At 32.9% G+C, this 24,135-nt stretch overlaps 1 protein-coding gene across 2 annotated transcripts in view; it reads right to left on the bottom strand.

The window, feature by feature from the left end:
- The window catches only part of LOC128860352 (cysteine-rich motor neuron 1 protein), a 258,225-nt gene that overhangs the window by 153,975 nt on the left and 80,115 nt on the right, over positions 1-24,135 (bottom strand). For both annotated transcript variants that reach the window (XM_054097831.1, XM_054097832.1), the window contains 2 exons: positions 19,698-20,141; positions 13,184-13,314 (listed from right to left, as the gene is read on the bottom strand). In XM_054097831.1, coding sequence (XP_053953806.1) covers positions 13,184-13,314; positions 19,698-19,894 — 328 coding nt within the window. In that variant the 5' untranslated portion in view covers positions 19,895-20,141. The remainder of the gene's footprint in view (positions 1-13,183; positions 13,315-19,697; positions 20,142-24,135) is intronic.

Here is a 24,135-nt window from a genome sequence, read left to right on the forward strand (position 1 = left end):
TTAATAGCTCCTTATGAATTCCCTGCTCTTTATTTTGTTCTCTCCCTTCACTGTGACTGTTAGAGTATCAAAAATATGCGCGCGTTTCACATGGTTAAAAACTAAAACTAAAACCTAAATTCAGGACTAATTTAGTGGTGCGATAATCAAAAAATAACTTACGTCAGAAATTTATTTTAAGAGGGTCAAACCTTTCAACCGTTTGCGCATTTTTGTACTAAGTTATATTAGCAGTTCTATGGGAAACACGAAAAATCTTTGGAAACCTAAGGATTATTTTAACCCTTTAACCCCTCAGTACATCGGACTTTGTTTTCTCTTCTGCGGGAAGGGACGTAATAACTGTGGGATGTAGCGGATTAAAATGTACCACAAAAATATTTTCTATAAAATTTTACTACAAGTTTCTTAATATTATGCGTCGAATATGAAAATTTAAATTAACCGCCAAAAATAAGTCAAAACGGAAATTGTGTAATTTTCCATTTTGTTAGGTAAAAAAAAAATGGTTTGACCAAATTTAAATATACTTAAATCAAGCCACTTATTTTTTAATTCAAATAGTATTGTAATTGCTACTTTAAAATAAAAACGGGGTTTAACTAACCTCGAAACAGTTCCCTATTCCTTTTTACACATTTCCTGTATTTAACTGTCTCTGTTGGACAAATCAAGTGAGGCTCAGTCCTTATAATCTTTCTGACCTTGCTCCGCTACCACAAGCAGGTACCCTATCGGGTAGTTTCTGAGCTAAAGCATTGGCTTTACCCAATACAGTATTGAGTGTAAGAGCAATACGATATTTTCTACTACCTCGATCCGCTTAAGAACGTTGAAGAGAAGTTCCATTTGTGTAGGTAAACCATGTGAGCATTTATGACATTGTTCAGGAACTAAAAATTACCATAACCGTATGGGATTATTTGCTAGCTCGATGTATGAGTGCTACGCCTATTGATGTAACAGAAACTTTTGCCGTCATGAGAGTGATCGGTGCGATTGAACTGACCAGAAACAGCCAGAACTGGCATGTGTCAGCAAATGAGAAAGGTTTTCAATTTCAGGAATGTCCCTTCTCCAAAGCCCACCAAAAATACTCAAAAACTTGGTAGGGGGGTTCTAACGCATCCTTCTTGTAGCTCGGAATTGCGTATGGAAATAAGCATTTGAAGAATTTTTTAATGACCCTAAACCAGCCCCAATTGTTTTATCTTTAGTGACGGGGACTTCTACTCTCAAGGGTTTATAAAACTGCACACAAAATGGATTGAAGTCGAAAATCGAAGAAGTACATATTTGGTATAATTCAGATAATTCTCTAACAATCATAACTTACTTGACCAATAAAACATATCACTTCCATTAGAACTGATCATACGAATGTTTAGGAACGCTTTAAGCCAGTGAGAATCGGTTGTAATACTTGCTGATGGTATCAGCGTTGGGAAAGAGCCTGTTTCCGCTTGAGATACTATTTTTTATTACACTCAAAGCTTTACTAAGTACGATTCAAACTATTTTACAGACACAACTATGAGTACAGACACTGGCGAGCAAAACCCGATGCATGAATATTTTTCACAATGTTTGGAAGCAATGTTTTTTGTGTTAAAATTTTAAAAATAGTTATTTTTGTAATTACTTGGCCAACACCATATAAATCAAAGATTAAAACTTCCGTCTAATTTCCATCTAAATTTTAAAATTGTTAAACTAAATTAAAAAAAAAACTGAAATTTTAGTGAAATTAGTGCAAGTTTTAAGCGTCTATAAAATAGTGTTGATTTTTAATTTTGTTCTTTTTGCTGAAAGTTTGAACTAAGTAGTTGTTGATTTAAGCGTGAAAAATACTTTAAATATTAAAAATAAAATCTCCAGAGCTAAAAATCACCAAAAAGAAAAAAGAAAAAAATTTTAACTAGAATTAATTTTTTAATATTCAAAAAGAAAATCACCTTATGCCCAGCTATGTTCGCCAGTGTTTGTTTCAATATTCAATTTTTTTTTTCTAACCAAAGCAATCTATTTCCGTGGCTGTTAAAATACAGAACAGCCAGCTTATCCAGTGTCAAAAATATGACAAAATAATAGCTGCGTTAACTCTGAAGACTTCTTGATTTGCTGTCACGTTTGCCGCAAATGATTATCCAGGGAAAACTTTGAGACAAATTTCCTTATGCGTATGTCAACAACAGTTTGGCGGCAAAGAACAAAGTTCAAAAGCATGTCACCACATATGTAACATGCGAAGAACAATAAAGAGAAATGCAAATTATCTTACGAGCGGAAATGCTTGAGGGTAGAAGGTAGCAGAATTTGAGGCTGAAAAGCGGAAATAAGCAGAAAAGTGGCTTAAATATTTTCAAGGAGACGCAGAGTGGAAAGTTGTACATCATTAAGTACATAGAGTGCATGTATTCATTGTGTATGTATGTGTGTGCATAAATAAATTATCAGCATACCGGCGCGCTTGTTTCAGCAAAAGTTGCCTTTGCTCCGCGAAAAAAGAAATGAACAACCTGACTGTGAAGGCAACCGCGCGTTTGCCCAACATTTTTACGATAACAAAAAGTGACTGCGAACTGCTTACGGATGTGACAACCAACAACATTGATAACTCCGTTCGAATTTGAATTGAATTTGTTTCATACCACGCACAGCAAAATATTTGCTTTATGCCTGCGCATTCATAAACAGGGTCTTTCAAGTACGAGTTACTACTTTAGTAGTGATTTCTTTTGACAGCTATTACGATTTGAAGGCTAGTTTGATCATTAAGGACAGTAAATTGAAAATGTTCCTACTTTAAATAAGAAAACGCAATGCATTATGGAGGATGAAGGCTGAAGGGGGCCATAGGAAAATGAATATAGAGAAGATGGTTAAGAAAAAAGAAGGATAGAGAAAAATTTCAGCGGTTAAAAACCATCATTCGAATGCGATTCTACATTTATGGAAAATTGAAAACAACTTCTAACTTTTGGAAGGAATTGATGCTTTAAATGGTTAAGATATCATTAAAATATTATACAATATATTCGAGGAAGAATTAAAAACAAAAAAAAAAAAAAAAAATAACCTCAAAAATTATCAATTATGACCTATTAAGATATTACTAAAATATGTGCATTAAAAACTTTCAAAACTTAAAAAAGAAGTTTTACACTCTCAAAATATTATTCTTATGGGTATCGCTAAAATATTCTCACAAAAAAATTTCCTAACTTAAAAAAATGTATAACCTCGAAAAACATATTTAATGATATCACGAAAAATATTCAGGAAACAATTTTGATATTGCAAAAAGAAATGTTATAATAGATTTCATAAACTTATATATGCGATTAAGTTTCAAAACTTAAGAGATATTACTAAAATATTTTCCCAAAGAAAACTTAAAAACCTAATAAAATTATAACCTTTAAAAATAAAATAGTAGATATCACTAAAATCTATTCGAGGCAAAAATAGGAACCTAAAAAACAATCATGACTTCAAAGCTATCATAATCACGAATTATCATCATAAATTTCTAGAGTTTCAATATTGAACATGGGGAAAGATTAAAAGGTGTATCGGAACTTAAAAGTGGGGATATGAAAGGACATTGAAAGATCTTGGAAGACTTCCTACATAGTCCCATTCTTCATAGGGATGATATACTATCACCCAAACCAATGCTCTTCAGGAACTTCCAAGTTATAATTAATGAACGAACAGACTGGAGAACTAACTCTATCACTTTCAAACCTGGCTCCCAGCTATGTTTTACTGATGAGTCCAAATTGGAAAATGATAGAACAGGGGCAGTTATCAATGGGCCTAAATTCAAAAAATCGATTCCGATGGGATTCTACTCAACAATATTCCAGGCAGAAATGCATGTCATCGAAAGGAAAATGAGAGGTACTCACATCTACATACTTTCAGATAGCCAAGCTGCCCTAAACGCCCTTCTATCAACAACTATCACCTTCAAATTGGTAAATGATTGCCTAAACCTTCTCAACACGTTAGGAAACCTCAACATAGTAACACTATGCTGGATTCCGGGACATGAAGGAATGAGGGAAATGAAATGGCTGATGACCTTGCAAAACAAGAAGCAAATATGCAACTTACTGGTCCTGAGCCTTTCTGTGGACTGACAAAAGGCCACATTAATGAATTCCTTAGGAAATGGGAAGAAAGAAACCTTGCCGCAAACTGGCTAAACTGTGCCGGTCAGCGTCAAGCCAAACTATTCCTAAGTCCCAACAAAGGAATATCTGACAAACTTCTCTCACTAAACAGAGTATATCTGCGACTTTTAACAGGATATCTTACAGGTTACTGCAGCCTGAGTTATCTCTAAATAATATTGGTCTATCTGAGACCAATATCTGCCGCTTTTGCGAAGTGGACATAGAAAGCTCAGAACATGTGCTTTGTGAATGTCCTGCGTTGGGCAGACAGAGACTTCATCACCTTGGTGGTATCGTAGTATCTCCATGCAATCTTTGGAACAACAAACCTAAAATTGTCCTAAAATTTTTAAAAAGCCTAAAACTCTAGGGTTACAAAATAGGCCTTTCACAATAGATCAGCTCTGGTCGCAGTGCGTAATGGCCTTCTAATAATAATAATAATGGAACATGGGGCCGAATAGATGTGGAACGAACGATATCGCGAGAAAATTAGAAGAATAAAAAAGAATGGTAAATTAAAAAATAAAATGTAATAGATATTATTTAAATAAATATATTAGCAAAAAAAATTCAAAATTAAAAATCAGATTTATTATCGCACAATAAACATTTTAAATGACATTAATAAAATATTACAAAAACCAAGTATTTACAGGGTGGCAAAAAATAATTGTATACAAACTTCTCTGTGCAATTAGATTAATGTAAAATTTTTTAGCGAATGCTCTTATTTTGTGATTGTTGTGTGTGTTCTGAAGTACAAAAAAAAAATTTCGTTTCAGTTCCAGCTCTTTTTAAATACTTTGTATAACGATGTCAAATAGTCGCTCAACTATTATAGCCCTGCATCAGCCAAGAGCACGCAACTGTGAGATAGCACGAAAGCTTGGAATTGCACGTTCATTGGTTTCTCGTGCAATTAAATGATTTAAGGAGCTTGGTAATAAAGGTGACCGTCCTGGAAGAGGAAGAAAACGAACGGTTTGTTAACACTTCCAACAACCGAAAAATCATCAAAAAAGAGTTCAACTAAATTCTATGGTCTCGATGAGGAAAATTGCTCATGAGACAGGCATCAATCGTGAATCGTTCGCTTTATAGCAAAAACAAGAACTTGGACTTAAGCCTTATATATATATAATTAGCGCGTACACCCTTTTTGGGTGTTTGGCCGAGCTCCTCCGCGTATTTGTGGTGTGTACCTTGATGTTGTTCCACAAATGGAAGGACCTACAGTTTCAAGCCGTCAGCACTTTGGTGACGGTGAGTAGACGTTTCCACAGGACTCGGCACCAGCCCACAGAGCAAAAACAACCCAAGAGTTGTGCAAAGCCAATTTCCCCCTCTTTCATTACTTCCCAAGAATGGCCACCCTACTCACTGGATCTGAATCCGCTAGATTACAGCGTATGGGTGATTTTGGAAGCAAGGGCCTGTGCAAAATGCCAGAAATCTTTGGAGTCCCTGAAGCAAGCGTTGCGTCGAGAGTGGGATCGCATAACGGTAGACGAACTACGGCCTATAACCCAACATTTTTTGAATCGTTTGAGTTTGTGTATTCGTGCTAAAGGTGGCCATTTCGAAACTGGCTAAATATAATGTTACTCAAACATTGTCTATTAAAATTTCACAATTTGTTTTGCGGTGCTATCAATGATAAATTTTTTTCATTAAAAAATGTTGTATACACTTATTTTTTGTCGCCCTGTAAAACTGAAGAAATACTTATAATCTCGAAAACTGTAAGAGTAGTTACTACTAAAATACAATATATTCGAAGAAATATTTTAAAATTAAGAAAATGTGTAAGCTTAAGAAAAATATAACCTCAAAAAAATTTTAATAATGTTAACTCATAAATCTAAGCTTAAAAAATATTATAAAGTTTTCACAAAACTATGTTCGCAAAAAGATTTAAAAATTTGAAAAAACTGTATATAAAAAGTTTTTTTGTGTCCTTGTTTACTCCACTCGGGAGCATAGGGCCTCGACAAGTCTCAGTCTTGCGTTGGTTTCGTTAATCTATTTTGCTTTCTGGCAGAGTAGGTGATTAGCTTGCCGCTATCAATCCTAAGTAGTGGGAGTGCCCACCTGTCGATGCTTAGGAACTACGCCTTCTTACTGCGTGGACCGCCATCTGTGTTTTACATTTTTCTGGCAGAAGGATCGGGCAGATGGTTGAGGACTTCACTAAATTTGGTGTGTCTGGGCTATTATAGCGATTGCGCGCTTCCTCTTGCTGGCACCACTGATGCAATGTATAACTGTGTCTTTTTCTTTGTTTTAGCAAATGTTTTAGCAAAATGCATGTAATGCGCTGACTTTTGTGCGGGAGTAAGGATAAGGTTTTTGGGGGTTGAGGAATGAAATGTTTACTTTTTTTTATTTATATTTTATTTTTAGAAGCTAGAAACTAGGAAAATAGGCAAGTTTGGTAAAGTGCGAGGACCGTGCTTTACGTGGAAGTCGAACCCACAACCTCTGGGATGGCAGGCTAGTGCACTTACGCTAGACTACCGAGGTCGCAATAAAAAGTATTATAGAATATTTAGAAAAATCGAGAATCAAAACAAAAAACAGGTTTAATAATTATTTAAATATTTTCTCCAAAAAATTAAAAATATAAAATCGAATCGAAAACTTAAAAAAAAGTTCGAAGCTCAAGAAATTAGTATAAACCCAAAAATATATCTTATTTTCGTAAAATCGAGAAAAAATTTCAGAATTTGAAAACATTTATTTTTCTAAACAAAATAAACTCAAAAAAATTAAAAGCTTGAAAAAACATCCATTACTTCAAAAACCATTTGAACAGACTTATCAAAAAAAAAATTCAAAATGTACCGCAACTAATTTTGATCAGAATTAGCATAAAAATATATTAATGTAAAAATTATAAAACACAAAAATAATTTATAAACTCAAAATATATTATTCGGTATGGGAATAAGTTTCCTCCGTTTCTTAACCAAAGTTACGAATTATTTAACAGAATAAAGAATTCATGATATTATGTGAGGGATCTGCCACTGGAAGCTAAAACTTTACTCCATCTTTCAAGCAGCATGCGGATTCCTCTTTCATTCATTGAGCCAGTTCGCAATGCTCTCGTAAGAAGTGAACCGTTCTCCAATAATCACGGACTGCATTGATCAAAACAGATGGTAATCCGAAGGTGCAATGTCTGAGGAATACGGTTGAAGAATGATTTTTTTTTTCGCTGTCGATGGACCTGGTTCACCTGGCAGGCTCCAACATTTTCGACGCTTTCATTCCATTTTTTATCGGCAGTGACAATGCGATGCAGAAAACTTTTTTTCTGCCGTTCAAGAAGCATCTCACACATCACCAAACGTCTCTCGATATCACTCTCCTTCAATTGATGTGGCACCCAGTTACTTGCTTTCTGTACCATTCCCATCGCGTGCAACCGTTTACGACGGTTGATATGTGAACATCCAATGCCAGTATGTCCAAAGACTATCATCAAGGTTTCAAAATGCGGCTTCATCCAATAACTGTTGTAGTTAAATTTTCTCGGTGCTCCTTCGCGATCTTTATCAATCATATCAAAATTAGCATTTTGGAAGCGTCGAAACCACTCTTTACAAGTTGTACGAGTATTTGATGGAGCGTGATTACCGCAAATATTTACCAATATACGACTAGTTTCAGCTGCACTTTTCTTTGAAATGTAATAATGAATCATGACTTCCTCCAAATCCTGTGTTTTCGGAATGAGCGTAGACATTTTTGACGTCAGGTAAAAAATAACCTTTACGCTTCAAACGAATGCCAACTACTGCTATCGAGATCTCACATATTCACCTTCAGATCACTAGTATATTATTAGAGCGAACACAAAAATAGTATCAGCTGCGACACCTCTTTTATGAGGGCGGAAACTTATTCCCATACCCAATATTATAGACATCAATAAAATATTTATAAGTACACTCGCGAAAAATGTTAGAACTAAAATAAAAAATAAAACTGAAAAAATCTCAAAATACTCGGGATGTCACAAAAATATATAATATTATATTAGAGAGCAACTTTAAATTTTCAATGAAATATAAAAATAAAAAAGATAAACATGTTACCATCATGGTAGAGTCACTAAAACGTTTGCATATCATTTTATAACATGCAACATAATATTATTAAAAAAAAAAAATATTTTTAGGTATTTCAGGGTCAAAATAAAAATTAAGTATTTGAATATTTTCTTTTTTATTATCATTAATTTTCGTAATGTTGAGATGATTTTTCCGTTTGCTTTTTTCATTTCTCTATTGCTTTTTGCTTACCTCGAAAGTTAGGTTTTTTTCATCGCTTTATCGTGAAAGAACCATAAAACATGGGATACAACTTGAACTCTCTGCGAATAGCAATCATTCTAATTTTTACTCTGCTTTAGTAGGGACATAGATTTTAAGAGTAACTGGATATATTTAATATGTTACATGAGACTTCAGTCAAGTAAATGACATTCACAGCTATTGAGTATATCTGAAACTACCTCAGGTTGAATTTGACAGAACAAACAGACGTTAAGCCTCAAGCCTTACAAGGTTCAGTTGGTGCAAGAATTGAAGACTTGCGACCATCGACAAAGTTGACAATCCAAGTAAGCTACTATGGCTTTGCTGAACTTTTCAAATTATGCGTATTTCCATTTGAAAGGAGTAAATTTGGCGAAGGTGGGTACTCCACGGCAATGTGTTGCAAAATCTTTATCTTTATTTCGAGTTCAATTTTGGAGCGCATTGTGGCCTGGGTGGATCATTGGGATCATTTGTGGATTGTGGTATGGAAAATGATGCTTTCCATTTCAATTGAACCGGGCTATTCGGGTCATGTTCTTCGATTTCGATGTAACTTAAATATATTGCTCTCTGGTCAAAATAATGAGACACGTATTTTTTTGTTCGCCCGAAAAAAATTTGTTTCAAGAGTTATCGGCAATTTTGTTTTTCGGCTCAAACTCGACTTTTTTTAATTATATAAGAAATTTTTTTTTTAAATGCTCATAACTTAGTCAGAAATGAACCGATTTGAATGATTCTGGGTTCAAAATGATCGTTATTACTTGCCCGAGCGACTTCATGTAGAAACAATTGCAAAAAAGTTGTAGAAAATTTTTTATTTTGCAAAAAACAAAAAGTGCGAAACAGGTTTTCTACTCAAAAATTCATTACTCAAAAACAACTCATTTTAGCTACTGGGCATTCAGCTTAATTGAAGGTTGAGGTGTCCTCTTGATTTGGGAAAAGTTATAAAAAAAACAAAAATACACTTTTTGAAATATTGAATTTCGAAAAAATTTCAATTTTGTTTCTTTTTTACTAAATAAAAAATTTTCGACTACTTTTTTGCATCTGTTTCTACATGAATTCGCTCGTCTAAGTAATTACGATCATTTTGAACCCACAATTATTAAAATCGGTTCATTTTTGACTAAGTTATGGGCATTTAAAAAAAAAAAAATTCTTATATAATTAAAAAAAGTCGAGTTTGAGACGAAAAACAAAATTGCCGATAACTCTTGAAAAAAATTTTTTTCGGGCGAACAAAAAAATACGTGTCTCATTATTTTGACCAGAGAGCAACATATTTAAGTTACATCGAAATCGAAGAACATGACCCGAATAGCCCGGTTGAATTGAAATGGAAAGCATCCTCTGGCTATTGTCAATACACATGGCATTATTAGTATTAGAAATATCTGCTTTCAACCATGTGGCGCAATATGTCACACAGCCAATAAAATAATTATTTTTAAGAAAACGAAATTTTTATGAGGAAACTTTACGGCAAAATCTGCAGAAGTTCGGTCGGAGAGATAAACCTATTTAAACTATCTGGGCCGTTTTTATGAATCCATCTCTAAGCTAAAGCTTTTATAAATAGGTCAGAAATAACTGCGACTTTGAAATATGGTAATCGGTCAAAAAGTGCCTAATGTTAGCGAACTCATACCAAACTCAGAAACACCTGTTCGCTGGCACGCTGGGAATATTTGCAAATATCATTTACCATTCATAAATTGCTACATATTGCAATAAATAAATAATGAATTTAAAGAAGAAACTCAATTTTGAAGGGACCTATTATTTCAAGGACATATCGCTTATTCTCTTTTTGTAGGCTAATAATGCTGATACGTATTTGGCATATTACGAGTATATTAAACACGTTCAAGCACAACACCTGCATAGTTGCGTGAGTTTGTACTCCAGCAACTGGTATTAGGTTATGAGTTCGACCTTCATAGCAGATGTGAAGCATCAAAATGTTCTGCTTAGTAGTAGTCGCCTCTCGGCTAGCTTTAGGTTATTCTATTGATTTATTATAAAACGAGAAGCTCGGCCTAAATGCCTTTGAATGATTCATATGTCTGTCAGTCTATTACACCTACACAGTAAAACTAGATGGCTTATGCAACAAAATTCTAATAGATTATGTAATTTTTCAGGCTAATACCATTTTAATAATTCAGCTCACTGCTACAAAGCACTTCTGTGAAATATATATACAAACGCACTTGTATTCAAATATGTATACATACATACGCAAATACGCAAGTACATAAGTGAATGTGATTTTCCATGTCACTAAATTATTTTTCCCACGTGACCAGACCTCAGCCTTTCTCAGGTTTCAAATTAATGCGCAATTTTATTATGTTAATAAAACTTGCTTAGCAACTAAATAGCCAAAGGTGATAAATAAAGCGGCAACAGCAAGAGCATTAAGAGAAATAAATATAATTATTAGTTGGAAATTGAAAATAGGTCAAGTTTTCAATTACATTATTTCTATTTCTATGCTCTTAATTTATTAAGCAAACATACAGGCATATTAATGGGCGTTAATGTCCAATGAATGAAATGAAAATATTGAAATTCTATAAATCAAATTAATACTAATATAGAATTTTTGAAACAAGCTTAATTAACTGCAACACTAAATAGATTCTTTAGTAAGCCTTTTGTTTTGCTAACAAATGTAAATGTTCGTTACACTTTTCTATTTCTATCAGTTCTCTAGGGTTTTTTTCTGTTTTCCTTGGTTTACAACTACATTTTTCCCAGCTTCATAAAATATACAAAATTACGGGTCTTGCTGCTCTTTGCGTTAACTTTGACTTGCACACTTAAACTATTTTGGTAAATTTCTCATATATGTTTTAATTTATTCCACTGAATTTTTCTAATAACTTTTGTTATTAATAGTAAAACCAATATTACTATACGACACTCTGGTGTGGTGGACTGCGCTAAGAAAACCGACATATAAAAAGCCTATAGAAAGTATTCAACGTCTTGGTGCACTTTGCACAACAGGTGCATTGAGAGCTACTCCAACAGCAGCGCTTGAAAGAATACTCAACTTGTCACCGATTGATATTGCGGCGGAATGCCTTCCAACTAAATCCGCCGTAAGACTCAGCGCGACAGGCGAATTTTCCTGTAAGACATTCGGACATAGCTCAATAGGCATTATTTATAGGGTCCAAACGAACTATATGACTACAAAATGCAATTGGGTTAAGAAATTCCGAGCAACAATAGAAGAAGAGCGGTGGAAAAAAGGAATGAAACCTAACCCAAATATTCTTAATATATTTACCGATGGCTCGAAAATGTTAGACGGAGTAGGGGCAGGGATTTACTTGCCAGAGCTGGGCATGAGGCAGCCATTTAAGCTTCCTGACCATTGCAGTATCTTTCAAGCAGAAGTCTTTGCGGTAGGAAAGGCTGCAGAAATAGCAATCGCAAAGATATCACGCAACTCCAAAATAAATATATACGTTGACAACCAACCTGCGATAAAGGCAATAAACTCATATGAAATTTCATCTAAAAATGTTCTAAAAAGTAGGGAAGCCATAGAGAGATTAGCCGTAGACAGAAGGTTGCATATCTATTGGGTACCCGGACATAAGGGAATTGCCGGAAGCGAAATTGTAGATGAGATGCCAAAAGCGCTGTTTACAAACAAATCGAACAAGAAAACGACATACCGAAAACTTTAAATACGATATACAAAGACATCGCTGCGGACATGCAAATATAGGTACGGATAGATAGGAGATTGAATAATCTAGCCACTTGCAAAACCGCGAAAATCATGTATACACAGAGTACAGATAAGTACGACCGATTCGTACTAGCTCTGCCGAGAAAAGAAAGGTATGCTGACAGGCCACAATTTGTTAGCGGCACACGCATACAAGGTAGGAATCACAAACAACGACAGCTGCAGATTTTGCAATGAACTAGAAGAGAGGGAAACGCTAGAACACCTTCCATGTTCCTGTCCTGCATTAGCTAGAACCAGATTAAAATGCTTAGGAGCTTTACAATATGAGAAGTTAGAAAACCTCTCGGAGACAGAGCTCCAAAGTTTACTTAGATTCCCAAAAGATGCAGACGTATTACAAGATGTCTATTACAAAGAAACGTAAGGATCTGGCTCCATCTGGTAACACTAAGGATCAATAGGTCTATGTGATGGCTTACAGCCAGCTAGGTCAACCTAACCTAACCTCTGTTAAAAAAAATTATTTTTAGTGACAGAAATTTCCCGATGGAATGATTCATTTTGCGCTACCTTTTATATTATTAATGTTCTTTGAGGGGTTTTCAACCCTATTCTGTGATTTTTGTATAGCTTTTTGTTCAAAATGCGTTTCGGTTTTCAAGATACAAGAATGGAGCAATATTTTGTTTCACTTAATCGGTCGAAATTTGGAATATAATAGGAATGTAAAATGCACGTACATTTTTTTAACTCTGTCCTCGAACTTAACCTATTCGAACTTATTTTAGGGATTAAATGTGGATGTGGATATCAGTGAAAGACCACCATGTTGCAATTGATATCTAGAACATTTAGTAACGGTTGCAAAATACCTGTACATTCATTTTATTTTCATTTGCTTATTTCAAATGTATATATATATGTAGATAAAAGTATTTATAACTTACCCATGCAGACACCTAGCCCGCTGGTTATGGGTAATTTTGTGACACACTGTAGCGGTGGCTCACATTGACCCGAGAAGCCGCCAGGACCACCGCAAGCTTCACCAAGTGTTTTAGCGCAAATGCGACAACATCTGGAAAGAAAAAAAGTACAATGAAATAGAACGAGACTTCATAAAACGAAGTGGGATGTAGTGAAACGCAACGGAACAAAATTAAGTCAAATTATGTGAAATGAAATGGAAGTGAAATGAATAAAAACTAATTATAACAGGGATAAATTGGGAAGGAATGCGGCGAATTGGAAAAATATGAGTAGAAACTAGAAAAGTAGAAAATAAAATTAAAAATGAACTAACAATAAATTAAATTAAACTGCATAAGATAAATAAATAAAAATGAGCATAAAATGATGCAAAGAAAATAACATAAAAACCCCGAATGATATAAAACAAAAAAAAAAATTAAAAATTGAAAATAAAAAAAATTAACTAAGTAAAAATAAAATAAATTTAATTGACGGGGAAAAATAAATAAAAATAAATTAAATTGGATCTTTAAGAAACGGGATAAAAATCAAAAAAATTAAATTAAACTAAAATAATTTAAAAGAGTCTAAAATAAATTAAATTAAACTACGCAAAAACTAAGAATAAACTAACAAACTAAACTAATAGAAAATAATATGTAATTCATTATATATATAATAAGTAAAATAAAAATCATAAACAACACAAATTAAACTAAGCTAAATAAAAATAAAAAAAAGGAAATTCATTAATGAAATTAAGCTAAAAAATTAAATTAAACTTAAAAATACACAAAAAAATAAATTATATAAAATAAAAAGATAAGCAAAATTTAATCAAGTTAAATAAAATTAAAATGAATTAAAATAAACTAAAAAAATTAAAAAACAAAATAAAAAGAATGAAAAAAAAAATTACTTAAATTAAAAATAAATAAGATAAATGAAACAAAATAAAAATTGAATTAAACAAAACCAAAACAAACGTTAAATGAAACTAAAATAACTTAAATAAATTTGGATAACGAAAAATATAATAAACTGACGTAAAACAAATAAATGAATTAGAAACAAATAAAAAGTAAAATAAAAGTAAAAAAAATTATAAAAAATGAGTTAAGTGAAATGGAAGTAAACTAATTAATGTGAAATGCAATAAAGAACGAAATTAATTAAATTAAACAAAAAAAAAGAACAAAAACTCATTTGAAAAAATTAAAATACATAAAAAAAAAATAGTTAAATGAAACTAAAATAAACTAAGAAACATCAAAGCCAATTAAACTGATAGAAAATAAAATAAAAAATGATGTTAACAATCAATTGGAAAAATAAGAAAATAAAAAAAAAATTTTAATTAAACACAATGAAACTAAAATAAAATAAAAATCAAATCAATTAAACAAAATAAAATAAGTTCGTGCGGTTTTTTTTCGAAATTTGAAACTTTATTGACGTAAAATGGTTACAAATTTAATATTCAAAATATTGTCCATCGCTTACTACTACTTTTTCCCATCTTTCTGGCAATTCACGGATTCCCTTTGTGAAAAATTCGGTCGGTTTTACCGCAATCCACGAATCGATCCATTTTTTGACTTCATCGTAATTACGGAAGTGCTGGTCAGCCAGGCCATGTTGCATCGATCGGAAGAGATAGTAATCGGATGGCGCAAGGTCTGGACTATACGGCGGGTGGGGTAGGACATCCCATTTGAGCGTTTCTAAGTATGTTTTGACCACTTGTGCAACATGTGGCCGAGCATTGTCATGTTGCAAAATAACTTTGTCGTGTCTATCGGCGTATTGCGGCCGTTTTTCTCGCAGTGCTCGGCTCAAACGCATCAATTGTCGTCGGTAGACATCCCCCGTAATCGTTTCATTCGGTTTCAGTAGCTCATAATACACAACACCCAGCTGGTCCCACCAGATACACAGCATAACCTTCAGGCCATGAATATTCTGCGCCGACGTCGATGTTGAAGCATGGCCAGGGTATCCATACGTTGCCCGACGTTTTGGATTGTCGTAATGGACCCACTTTTCATCGCCAGTCACAATTCGATGCAAAAAACCCTTTCTTTTGTGCCGTTGAAGCAGTTGTTCGCATGCCATAAAACGGCGTTCAACGTCTCTTGGCTTCAATTCATACGGCACCCAATGGCCTACCTTTCGGATCATTCCCATGGCTTTTAAACGTTTGGAAATGGTTGATTGATCAACTCCCAAAGTTTTTGCAAAATCTTCTTGCGTTTGAGCCGGATCTTGATCGAGCAATTCCTCCAATTCGGTATCCATGAACTTTGGCGGCGCACCCTCGCGTTCTTCGTCTTCCAAGCCAAAATCACCACTTTTAAAGCGTGCAAACCACTTCTGGCACGTTCGCTCAGATAGAGCATGCTCACCATAAACTTCCACCAAGATACGATGACTTTCGGCTGCTTTTTTCTTCATATTAAAATAATGAAGAAGAATTCCCCGCAAAAACACATTATTTGGCACGAAATTCGACATTTTCAAGTGTGGTAAAAATATTGTTGTTTACGCTTCAAATAAAAAACTTATACTGACGTTTGTGCCTTACGACAGTAGCTCTCCAATGAATGTTTGGAAATGTGGATCGATGGAATAATAATCAAGTTACGCCATCTGTTGTAAAACCGCACGAACTTATTCATAGTCCTATTATAACAAAATAAGCTACAGCCTTATTAGATAAAAAATAAAACAAGGTTTGGTATAAAATAAAATAAAGTAAAAAATATACATATTGCACAAAGTGAAAAAATTTTATATCAAATAAAAATTAATCAAAAAATCAATGAGTTAAGGTAAATGTTACTAAAAAAAAATTAAGTCAACTGATCAAAAACAAAAAAAAAAGAACAATAATCAAAAGAGAAAAAAGTTAATAAAATATAAATTAAGAAATAATAAGCATAAGTGAAAAAACCCAAAAATTATATGCAGGGTTGTTAATATTCGACGGACCCATCTGGCAACCCTGTATCTTTTGACAGAGATGTCAGATCGCCTAATGACATACCGCGTCGGAAGCGTCAGTCCTAGCAGATTTTCCCCATAGAACAGTACACGCCAGGCGAGCGCTTCCAAGTTGTTGAAATTTACATTCAACAAAAGAAGTCAATTTTGAAAACTAAATGCGTATAACAAATTAAATACTGTGAACAGTGCGCCTTCTAAGAACACCATTAAACATTTGTACGAAATGTTTTCGACTGGTGATGCGACCAAGTCGATCGGGTGAGAATATTGCTCTTGTACGGTCCAGTGTTGAGATGTCGCCAAGGACATACCAAACTCGTCGTTCTCATTGCTCGGCCCACTTTACAACGAATTATCCTCATTGATTTGCATTTATTCCCGTATAAGATTCAATTGACGCAAAGATTGTTGCCTGCGGACAAGCGTCGTCGATTGGAATAGGCCCAAAAAACACATGGGTCCGTCGAATATGGGCAACCCTGTATTTATGAATTTAGTCAAATTAAATGAAACTGAAAAAAACAATTAAGAACAAAATAAACTAAATAAAATTAAATTGATATAATCCGAATTAAATTAAAAAAAAAAACAAAGAAAGAAATAAAAAAAAAATGTAAAAAAATACTTAAATAAAAAATTTAATTAAGTTAAATTGAGCTAAACAAATTAAATTAATTTAAAAATAAAAAAAATATGAAATAAATAAAACTAAAAAAGCTGATTTGAAATGCATAAAACGTACACGTTTATTTATAAGTTAGATAAATAGCAATAAAAAAATAAGCAGAAAAATTAAAAAAAAACTAAAAACAAAATAAAATAAAAAATGTATAAAATTAAATGAAGCTAAAATAACTAAAGTGAAGTGAAATAAGATAAGAAATATTTAAGTTAGTAGTCTGGTCAAATACTCATTTCTTATAGATATTTTTTATGATGTTTTTTTTGTTAAATAAAATAAAAAAATACGATCGTTTTGATTTTATATTATGTTATTATTGACATCAAATAGTATACAAAAACAATTTTTTTTGACATATTTTTTTGTAGTAGGGTGGCACCAAAGTAGTATGACACAATGGGAAACTTTTTTTTGAAAAATAATAAAATGGAGGACTCTAGAAAAGTCCCATTGTAGAACCTGCCTGAATGACAAGTCTGCAGAGTAGTAATCAGTTTAACTTTTTCGTTTCAGATGTCCTGAAGAGCCAAAATCCTGTTGACAAGCAACAGTAAGACGCTTACTTTTGTGCCACACTACTACAAAAAAAAAGGTTTTTGTATACTATTTGATATCAATAATAACTTACTATAAAATCAAAGTGATTGCATTTTATTTTCTTTAAAAAAATTGCTAAAAAATATATATCATATAATAATATGTTATCTATAGAATAATAGTATTTCACCAGATTACAACCTAATTAAAAATAATCACCAAACCAAAAAAATAAAATAGGATAAAAAGAGCAAATTACAAGTTAATATTGAAGGGTAAATGAACCAAAACAAATTAAATTAAAATAATTAGAATAAAATAAAACGAAGTTGGATAAAAGAAAGCAAGATAAAGTAACTAAATTGCATAAATTAAATAATGAATTTGTTATAATGAAATGCTATGAAAGATATAAAATATTTCGAACCGAAATGAATGAAATTATATAAAACAGATATGGAGAGGAATACATAGAGATGGAATGTGAAAGACGGAAACAAAAAGGAAGACAATGAAATGGAATTTAGTGAAGATGAAAATGAAATTAATTTAAGTGGAATGAAACGAAAAGGGAATGAAATGAAATTAAATTTTGAAATAAATAAAATTACATGAAAAATTGAAAAGGTAATGCAAAGAGAAGGAGTTTGGTAGAAGGAAACGACGAGGAATAAAATGAAATGGAATCAAATCAAGAAGAAAACGAAACTAATTGGAGTGCAATGGAACGAAAAAGGAATGAAATGAAATTAAATTTTAAAAATAAAAAATTAGCAGAAGACTGAATAGAGTAAAAATAATTGGAATTCAAATAAAAAGAGTGAATTTAACTATATGGAATGAAGGGAAATAAAATGAGGGTTAATGCAGTGGAATAAAATCTAAAAAAATGTAGTGAATTAGAAAATGAGCATAATTGTAACTAATATAATGGAAGGGGACTAGAAGAATTAGTTCAAAACGGAGTGAATAGCATATAAAAAGTAACCAAGTGAAATGAAAGTGAACAAATTCAATTGAGGAAATAAAATATGAGTGTAATCAATGAATAGCGAAATAAAATTAAATGAATTAACTAAATCAAATATTTAGAAAGGAAACAAAATTAAATTCAGTGAACTAAATTTACAAAAAGTGAGTTGAAGTGAACTGAAATAGGGCTAAATTTAATTGGAAAGTTAACAAAATGAAAAATAATCTCATATCAACCCAAATAGCGGAAACTAGAGGAGAGTGGAAATAATTGTAATTGGAATAAAATGCGTAATTTAAATAAATCAAATGGAATGAAATTAAAAAAAAAACCTGAAAGCATGACTCACTTCTCTCATTTTTTTCATGTTTGTAAATTACAAAATTTAGTGAAAAGAAATTAATGCAATTATGGATTTAATAGATGAAAATGAAACTAATTGAAAAAAAATAGGAATACAGTGAAATTAAATGCAATAAAATGCACTAAAATTAATTATAATGAAAAGAACTGAAAAGAGAATCAAGAACACTGCAAAGCGTGAATGGATCCTGACACACAATTCGACACACCAGATTCCAAGTGTTTTGAATATGAATCAAAATTGAATCAATTGGTTACACTAAGTAAGAGGAATTTTGATTTTGAGCTGCCAATAATTTTTTTTATGCAGTTCAGTCTAGAAACCACGAAAAGTGTTCCAGAAACTTGAAAGAAAGTAAAGAAAAATTTAAAGAAATAAGTAAAAAAAATGTTTTCCAAAAAAAAATTTGAACAAAGTAAAAACAAAAATTTCGAAAAATATTTCAAGAAAGTAAAAGAAGAATTAAAAAAAATGTTGCGATTCAAAATATTTTTGTTTTATTGGTTTTCATTTTTCAAATAATAATAAATTAAATAATATACAATAAAAAAAATAGTTACAGTCCGCCTTAGAACACATTTCTTTTTGATTATATTGCATAGTGTTATTAGTATTGAGAATATCCTTCAGGCTGCTTGTCGTTTATATGTTTCAAAACCAGCTGAAGATGTAGCTTTTCGCTCTAGAAGTTCTTTGCAAAAACTAGCAGAGATACAAGAAGTAGAATTGCATGAATAAGAACTAAAAAAATTTCAGCGGGCTGTAATACACTTACATGTAAAATTAAAAACGATAAGTAATGGTAATTGAAAGTAATGGAAATACTAATATAAAATTATTTCTCTTGTAATGCAGTGCAGTGAAATTTGAATACTAAAATTATTTTTCTTTGAAATTCAGTGCAGTGAAATTTGAATTTTTGCTCACTTGCAAGGATCCCACAGCATCATGCCCTTCCCTGGACAGTCCAGCGAACGTATGACATCACACTCCTTTGGATTACAATAACACTTTAGACCGTTGACTACTCGGCTACCTGCCGCCACCATTATCAGCAGATAGCAACATAAGTAGATCAAATATGTGCGCAGATTGAGTAAACAAAATTGTGTTGTGGAGCACATTTTGGCTCACTTCCTCGCCTTTTTAATACAATAAATTTTTATTTTTATTTTTTATTTTTTGTTTGTTTTGAAAATGCAAATCAATTGTTAGATTTACACATTTGTATACAAATATTCGTTGCACGAAATTTTATCTATAAAAATCTAATTTACTCTCAAAATGCAATATCAGTCGCTGCAGCAGTCGTTTATTTTGATGAAGCTGTTGAGTAGCCATGATTTCTATTTGTTGTGTTGTAAATGTGTGCTGGAAATAAAAAGGGGAAATATAGGCCGTTTATTAGATTATAGTTAACTGAATATTTTTGTAAACTAATTTTCTCAATATTTTTCCCCCAAATACAGGGTGGTCCATATAGTTGTTTCTTTTCAAAAAATTTAATAAAATCACTAAAATATTTTTTTTTTATATTATTGGTTTATTGCACCACGCTCTATAAATTTTGAGAATCGAAGTAATTTATTGCTAAAACATAAATCTGAATAAAAATATTACTATCAATAACTGTTGTAAATAGCTTAACCTGCATAGACTTATTCAAAAAGTTCGTGAGATGGACTAGTAAATATGGCCAACACTGATGGTCTCCACCGCCTTTAAGTCCCTAAAGTCGAGATTAAACCAGCTGTAACAGCAGGCGTGAAAATAAATATAAGAAATGGGACTCGCTACGTATTTCAATGGCTCAGCGATTCACATAACCGCTTGATAAGCATTTTATCCACAAAATTGTCATTTTTTAGAACAAAATTAGAACAACCACTGCTTAAGTGCAACATTTTTTTTAGTTCATATTCGTCTTAATTCAAGTATTATCTCCTTTTCGTTTAAAAATAAGAACTAACATCTTCCGTTTACGTATTCCGTTTACATATTTCGGTTTGCTTTTCGATTATCTTTTGTCGATAAATTTCTCGCATTTTAATTATGATATAAAAAATGCATTTTATCCCACTGGTTCTTTGACTATTCCCTGCAAAGCATCCTTTTCATCCTAAGCATTTTTATTAATCGACAATTTAGCAATTGAAAGTAAGCAACAATACCTTTCATTGTAGCTTCTTATTTTGGGCATGGGAGCAACGCAAAATATTTTAAGAATGGAAGTCAATAAAATAACTAAGTTTTTAATCAAAACTCTGCAAGTGATTATTCAGAAGCGATTTAGTGCAGTGGCATAGTGAATCGAATCTTTCAATAACTCTATTTGTTCCGAATTGTTGTGAGCTGCTTCTGGATATTCGCCTCTGTGGTTTTGCAACCCTCAAAAGGCTGATTGTTTTTATGTGAATATTTCTTTAAGGCTGAAATGTATTAAAAATGTGTACTAATTGCCGGATCATTGGCCCCTTTTAGAAAAAAATTCCAAAGTCATTTAGATGTTCTTTATCCACCATGGACACCAAACTTAGACTAAGTGGTTTTTTTGGTTTTTTAACTTTATTTTGCATTCTGCCTGTACTTATAATTCATAGAAGACTTTTTCAAAATATTGCAATTCATTTATAAATTTGCATTTGATTTAAATGTTAAAGATATATTTCCTGTATAATATCCTTTCTTGTCAACAAATTCAACATTTTATAGGTTGCTCTTAGATGAGCTGGATCGGTGTTTTCTTGAAAAACATTAAAAAGACATGTGATTGTGAGGTGAGAGTGGAGGCCAGTTCATTTGAATTTGATTGAGGACGATCTCTGCATTTGCTTGTTACATTTTGTATTAAAAGAAATTTGAAGTCCCCATGAATTTGGGCATTCAACAAGTATCACGGAGCGTTGACTAGGGTGCCTAAAGAACATCATTCAAAATATAAATCCTATAGCTCTATTTTTGGCAAAGATATGCGTTTTGCACGTAAACCGTTTATCCAAATGAATGCTTAGATATAGGCAGTATCAGCATGCGGAACTAAACTAAGGTTTAAGTTGATTTGTGGGCAGATGGTTCTCCTAGTGATAAAGGCTACATGTAACGATTTATTTTCATTCACCTTCAAGCGCTTCATTTGGGGACTTAATTTATGTCAATTTGGAGTTTACAATGGGTTTCTGTGCGGTCTGCTGCTGTCATCATATCATAATAACAGTGCCCTCAGCAAAAGTAGCGGTTGTAGCTACATTCGTGGTTGGCAGATCGGTTGTATAAATTAGGTACAGAGTTGGCCTTAAAATATGCTGCCTTGTGGCACGCCAGTTTAATTTTTTTCGTATTTAACTTAGAACAGATATTGTTTTAATTACGTTTTAAGGATAAAATAGACACTTAGCGGTAATTTGTATTTATTTAAATGGTAGACCTTGGTGCCATACTCGATCGAAAGCGTTTAAAATGTACAGGAAAATTGCTGAGGATTTTTGTTTTTTCGATGAGTCGACAGACCTACCCAATTATCGAATGCTCTTTCCGAATTGATAATTTGGAATTATTTATTTGTTCGCTTTCAAAGACAATCATTAAATGCTTAAGGCAAGTAGTGAAAGTAATGAATGGAAATTTCTTGAACAAAGTAGCCAGTGACTCCAGCAGTTTATAAGACGTAAAAATAGTTGGGATACGGCTGGCACAATTACGTTACTAGATACTGTAGCAGGTTAATCTCCTACCATCCAGAATCGACCCCAACATACCAAACATATGTCCAGCATGTGAAGGCACCTCGCACGACAATAACCACCTTTTCACATGCGCCATCAAACCCACTCATCTAACGCTCTTCCCCTGGACCCAACCTGTCGAAACAGCGAGTTTCCTGGGTCTACCGTTAGATGAGCTAGACGAAGATGATCGGTGATTACATTACACTGACAGGGCAAAGTTACTGTTATAACAACACCAACGTAAAATAGTTATTTTTTCCGGATGTAATGGTTATTTGTTCTCCAGCTTAAATCTATTCATGAGGAATACCCAAGCTCAACTTAACCTCAAAGCAAAAGAGAATTATAAAATCGGCTGTCACAGGAAACTATGGTGCCTATACAAAGGCAGCAAGCCTCATATCATAATATCATAAATAGCAATAAAACCAGATCTCTTTATATTTTCTATAATTTTTTATTTGCGTGAATTGAAATGCGTTCCTTTGCGGCAAACTTCGTATGCAAATAATTTTAATGCACAAAAAACTTTTCACAAACGCACAAAGAACTTTTCATAATGCACAAAAAGCTTTTCACAGCCAGTAACACAGTACCCATCAATTAAAAAAGAAGACAGTTCTTGGGCCAAAAGCAATAAAAAAAACCTAATGTTTTTGCTGAGTACCTCGAAGGCATCTTTAAACCATATGACCCATCGAGCGCAGCCGGAATGCAGCCACTTAACTATGAAGCTGATGCCGAAACTCCCCTTGTTACGGATTCCTAATCGCTTGGTGAAATAAATAGGCTAAAATCAAAAAAGGCGCCTGCATATGACCTTATTACTGCTGAAATTCTAAAACAACTTTCTCAATGCACAATATCCAAGATAACTGAAATAATGAATGCCACATTCAAACTGCACCACATCTCTATATATTAGAAAACTGCTGAAATAATTATGTTTAATAAACCAGGGAAGCCAACGCATGATGTTACATCTTATCGGCCTATCTCGCTCCCACCAATCGTATTAAAACTGATGGAAAAGCTTTTAGCCAAACGTCTCAACATAATTATTAAGCAAAGAAACGTAATACCTTACATCAATTTGGTTTTCGAACAAAACACTCTACCATTGTTCAATTGCACATAATTACTCGCCTCACTGAAAATGCCTTTGAGGAAAAAAGGTGTGCTCTACTGTCTTTCTGGACGTGTCTAAGGCGTTTGACAAAGTTTACCACGGTGGGCTCCACAACAAAATAAATGTGCTTCTACCAAAAGAATATTTTAATATTCCAAAATCGTACCTATCGGATCGTTTCTTTAGAATAAAATACGAAGACACATATTCCGAACTTAAAGAAATTAAAGCTGGCGTCCCACAGGGCAGCGTGCGGGAGCCCATTCTCTATATTCTTTTCCCATGTGATTTGCCTAATGACACAAATTGATCCACAGCAACTTTTGTTGACAATACAGCCATCTTGTCGGTAGGAGAAACCATTATTGACTCAATCAAAAACCTTTTAATTTATTTAAATAAAATCTCAGAGTGGACCATTAAATGGCGCATAAAACTAAATGAAACAAAATCGGTTCATTTAGACTTCACACAGAAGAAAATCCAATATCTGCCACTAAACATAAACAGC

This window comes from Anastrepha ludens, chromosome 4, assembly GCF_028408465.1.
Source record: "Anastrepha ludens isolate Willacy chromosome 4, idAnaLude1.1, whole genome shotgun sequence".
NCBI lineage: Eukaryota > Metazoa > Arthropoda > Insecta > Diptera > Tephritidae > Anastrepha > Anastrepha ludens.